Source organism: Triticum dicoccoides, chromosome 6B (assembly GCF_002162155.2).
Source record: "Triticum dicoccoides isolate Atlit2015 ecotype Zavitan chromosome 6B, WEW_v2.0, whole genome shotgun sequence".
Lineage (NCBI taxonomy): Eukaryota > Viridiplantae > Streptophyta > Magnoliopsida > Poales > Poaceae > Triticum > Triticum dicoccoides.
In genome coordinates this window covers 252,793,475-252,797,103 of record NC_041391.1, presented here as the reverse complement: position 1 = coordinate 252,797,103, position 3,629 = coordinate 252,793,475, and the positions used below count along the sequence as shown (strand labels likewise).

General features: G+C 56.5%; 1 protein-coding gene across 1 annotated transcript in view; it reads left to right on the top strand.

Moving 5' to 3' along the window:
* Window positions 1–2,136: 2,136 nt before the first annotated feature.
* The window catches only part of LOC119321778 (GDSL esterase/lipase At4g26790-like), a 6,700-nt gene continuing 5,207 nt past the window's right edge, over window positions 2,137–3,629 (top strand). The window contains exon 1 of the mRNA XM_037595322.1: window positions 2,137–2,626. Within this exon, the coding sequence (XP_037451219.1) occupies window positions 2,228–2,626 (399 nt within the window). The 5' untranslated portion in view covers window positions 2,137–2,227. The remainder of the gene's footprint in view (window positions 2,627–3,629) is intronic.

Here is a 3,629-nt window from a genome sequence, read left to right as displayed (position 1 = left end):
TCGTCCTCGGAGGAGGAGAGGTCAAGAAGGATGAAGTCCGCCATGGCTGCAGGGGAAGGCAGGGGTCGGGACTGAGAGGTGGAGCTCACGGAGAGGGGCAAGGGTTGGGCGCTAGGGTTGGGGGCTGGCGGGTTAGATGGCATGGTTGTTGGCACGAGGGAGGGGGTAAAATAGCCATGCACCCATGCTGGGTGCGGCCCACGCGCCAGCACCGATGGCATCTCACGGGGTCCCTGCACTCATGCACCCTGTGGTCAAGAGCTAAGCAGCGGTAGCAACGGGCCATTGGGTTTAGCCGCTTGGGGGGAGGGAGGCGAAGTGCCTGTGCATGCATGGGGCTTGCATGCTATAAGTAGGAGAAAGGAGGGCATGTGCATAAGATGCGCGGGGGGAGGGGGGGCTGCCGGCGTGGGAAAGCGGCAGTCATGGAGGCGTCAGGCATGCATCCTCGGTCAAAGCGTTGTCACATCCCGTGGTATGGGCGCTGACCTGGGTCGCGTCATCGCTATCTGCGAGCCGAGGAGGGGTGGGAGCTGACCAGGTTGGCAATAGCGGGATATGGGGGGCAGCGGTCTCGAACTACGGGGTCTGCGGGTGGGCCAAGGCGCTGGGGGGCTCTGCCCCAAAAGGCGCAGAGGGGCATGCATGCGCCCAGCCAGCGCCGACGACACCGGGCAGGCGCCAGCTGAATGAGCTGACGCGGGCCAATGGGAAGCGCAAGGAGGCCTGGCTTGGAAAAATCCAACGCGAGAGGCTGATTTGCTGCGGATTCGGCAGCCCTAGACGGCCCACGTGGCGCAGCAGAGGGAGATAGGGAATCTCTAAAAAGGTATCCACGGGAATCACTACAGGAGATGGGTGCGGGCGTCGACAAGCGATCCCGGGAGGAGCGAGAGGCGAAAGTCATAACCGGGGGCTTGTCCGGTCCCAACCGGGGAAGGAATGGCCTCGTGGCAGTGCCACTGTCAACGCTCAGAGCCGCGACAGCGGGAAAAGCCAAAGGCGGGCCGGGCCGGGCAGCAGAGGCAGATGGCCAGGATTGGACGAAGGCAGCGAAGAGGCTAGGCATAGGCTGGCCGACCGGTGGGGCATTAGCAAGGAAACGAACAAGCAAGCCCCTGTAATTAATTCCCTCTAGCAACAGAATAAAATTTGCAATATTACGATTGGCCGCGGTAAAAGAGAACAAGGAGCTCCTAAAGTGAAGAATTGGCGGGTAAGCAGAGGGCGACCCGATCCAATCATTGACCAGGCGAACGACGGTGGCGGCGGCGCAAGCAACAGCACCTCTAGCCAGACCGGTGTAGGCGAAGACAGGGCGGCGGACAGCGGAGAACATACCGGGGAGGAGAAGGCTGTGACGAGTACTCTAGGAGAGCCTCGCCCGGCGAGCGCAGCGATGGCCCGACGACGCGGGCCGGAGCCCCCCGCAGCACCGTGGGGGTGGAGGCGGCGAGGAAACCGCCGCGAAAACGAGTCCCGACGCGAGTCGCGTCGGCGCCTACCGCGGAGATATCCCTCGCATGCCCGGGCATGCCGCCCCCCGGCGCACCGTGGGGGTGGAGGCGGCGAGGAAACCGCCGCGAAAACGAGTCCCGACGCGAGTCGCGTCGGCGCCTACCGCGGAGATATCCCTCGCATGCCCGGGCATGCCGCCCCCGCCGCGTCGAGGTTGGAGCAGGCAGCCGGCGGTTGAGGCCCCAGGGCAAGGGGAGCGGGGTGTCCGACCGGCCCCATGGCAGCGAGTAGGCCGGTCGAAAGGGTGGCCGCCGAGGCCGGAGCCGCCAGCGGCGGTGCGGTGGAGTCGCCTAAGCTATTGCCAGAGCTCCCTTCAACTCCCTAGGATTCAGACTTTTGCAGTAGTAGTTAGAGAGATATTCAAACCGAAGCATATGAACCGGAAAGGAGGGAGTCATTCTTGGTAGCCAAACTTCTCTGCAAATGGTGCGCTGGCGATTGAAAACACGCTGCACAAGATGTTTAAATTTTTTGAAAACAATATGCACTTGCAAGTAAAGCGATATAATAACCGTGCATGCAGTAATAACTTATCAATCCTCCTCTGCATGACATTGCTGTCGCTACAGTTCCCACCGCCCCTACTGATTCTCACATCACCTCTATTTATTACGATGACACGCCGCTCCCTCGTCCCCATCACTCTCTGCTTACACCACTCGTACACACACTAACCACTCTGCTGCACTCGCCGCCGGTCTCCTCTCCCATGGCGTCCGGCCATTTCCAAGTGGAAGCGGCGCTGCTGATGCTTCCGCTGCTAATGCTGGTGCTCAACTCGGGCGGCAGCGGCAGCGCTGCTGGTGCGGTGGTGCCGGCGGTGATCGTGTTCGGCGACTCGACGGTGGACACGGGCAACAACAACCAGATCGGCGCGACGCTGCGGTCCGACTTCCCGCCCTACGGCCGCGACATGCCGGGCGGCGCCCGCGCCACGGGGCGGTTCGGCAACGGGCGGCTGCCTCCGGACTTCATCTCCGAGGCGCTGGGCCTGCCGCCGCTCGTCCCGGCGTATCTCGACCCGGCCTACGGCATCGGCGACTTCGCGCGCGGCGTCTGCTTCGCCTCTGCCGGCACCGGCGTCGACAACGCCACCGCCGGCGTCCTGGTAAGCACCGCAAGCCCCGGTAGTTCGTATCGTAATGTGAGACCGTGCTGCTCAATGCTCCTGGTTACAATAGCAGCACCACTAGCGATTTCGTGAGGTTTTCCGGTAAATTTCGTCAGAGCGCGACATTAACTTGGCAGCATGTACGTGCACACGCCTGCGCATGGGCGTGGTGCACGGCGATTACGTACTTACCCATGGATCGTTACTCATTACAGCGCACCGCAGGGAGGTTGGTGAGAAAGGCAGAAGAAATCAAAGCCGAGTAGGGAGCAGGGGCCCTCCCCGGTCAGTCACTGACTAACAGTACGATTCGTAGCGTACGTTTGTCAGTTGTCATTTCTCGGCGGTTTAAGGATCCGGCAGGAGATGGTTTTCTGCAGCTTTGGAGCTAATTTTTTTTAAATAATACATATTTTTTATTAAATTTTAGAAATATTACACCGTAATTATATTTTTCAAAAATAATACCCAGTCAGCCTACTGCTGGCCGATTGGACCCCAGTCGGCCCACTATAGGCCGATTGGATCCAGTCGGCCTGCTGCTGGCCGATAGGCCCCAGTCGGCCCACTGCTGACCGATTGGCGCCCAGTCTGCTTCCTCTAGGCCGACAGATGCATGCACCCATTTATCTTTGAAATGAATATTTGAAAAATGTTGAAGAAGTATTTAAAAAAATGTTGATCATGCATATAAAAATGTTAATCAAGCATTTGAAATAACAATATTTAACAAGTATTTGAAAAATATTGAAACAATATTTGAAACTGTTGAATAGGTATTTGAAAAATGTTGAAGAAGTATTTTAAAAATTGATGATCATGTATAAAAAAATGTTAATCTAGCATTTGCAAAAAATTTAAACAATTATTTGAAAAAAGGCTAAACAAGTATTTGAAAAAATATTGATCATGTATATAAAAATGTTGAAAAAGTATTTGTAAAAATGTTGATCATGTATATAAAAATGTTGATCAATATAAAAATATGGTCATGTATATT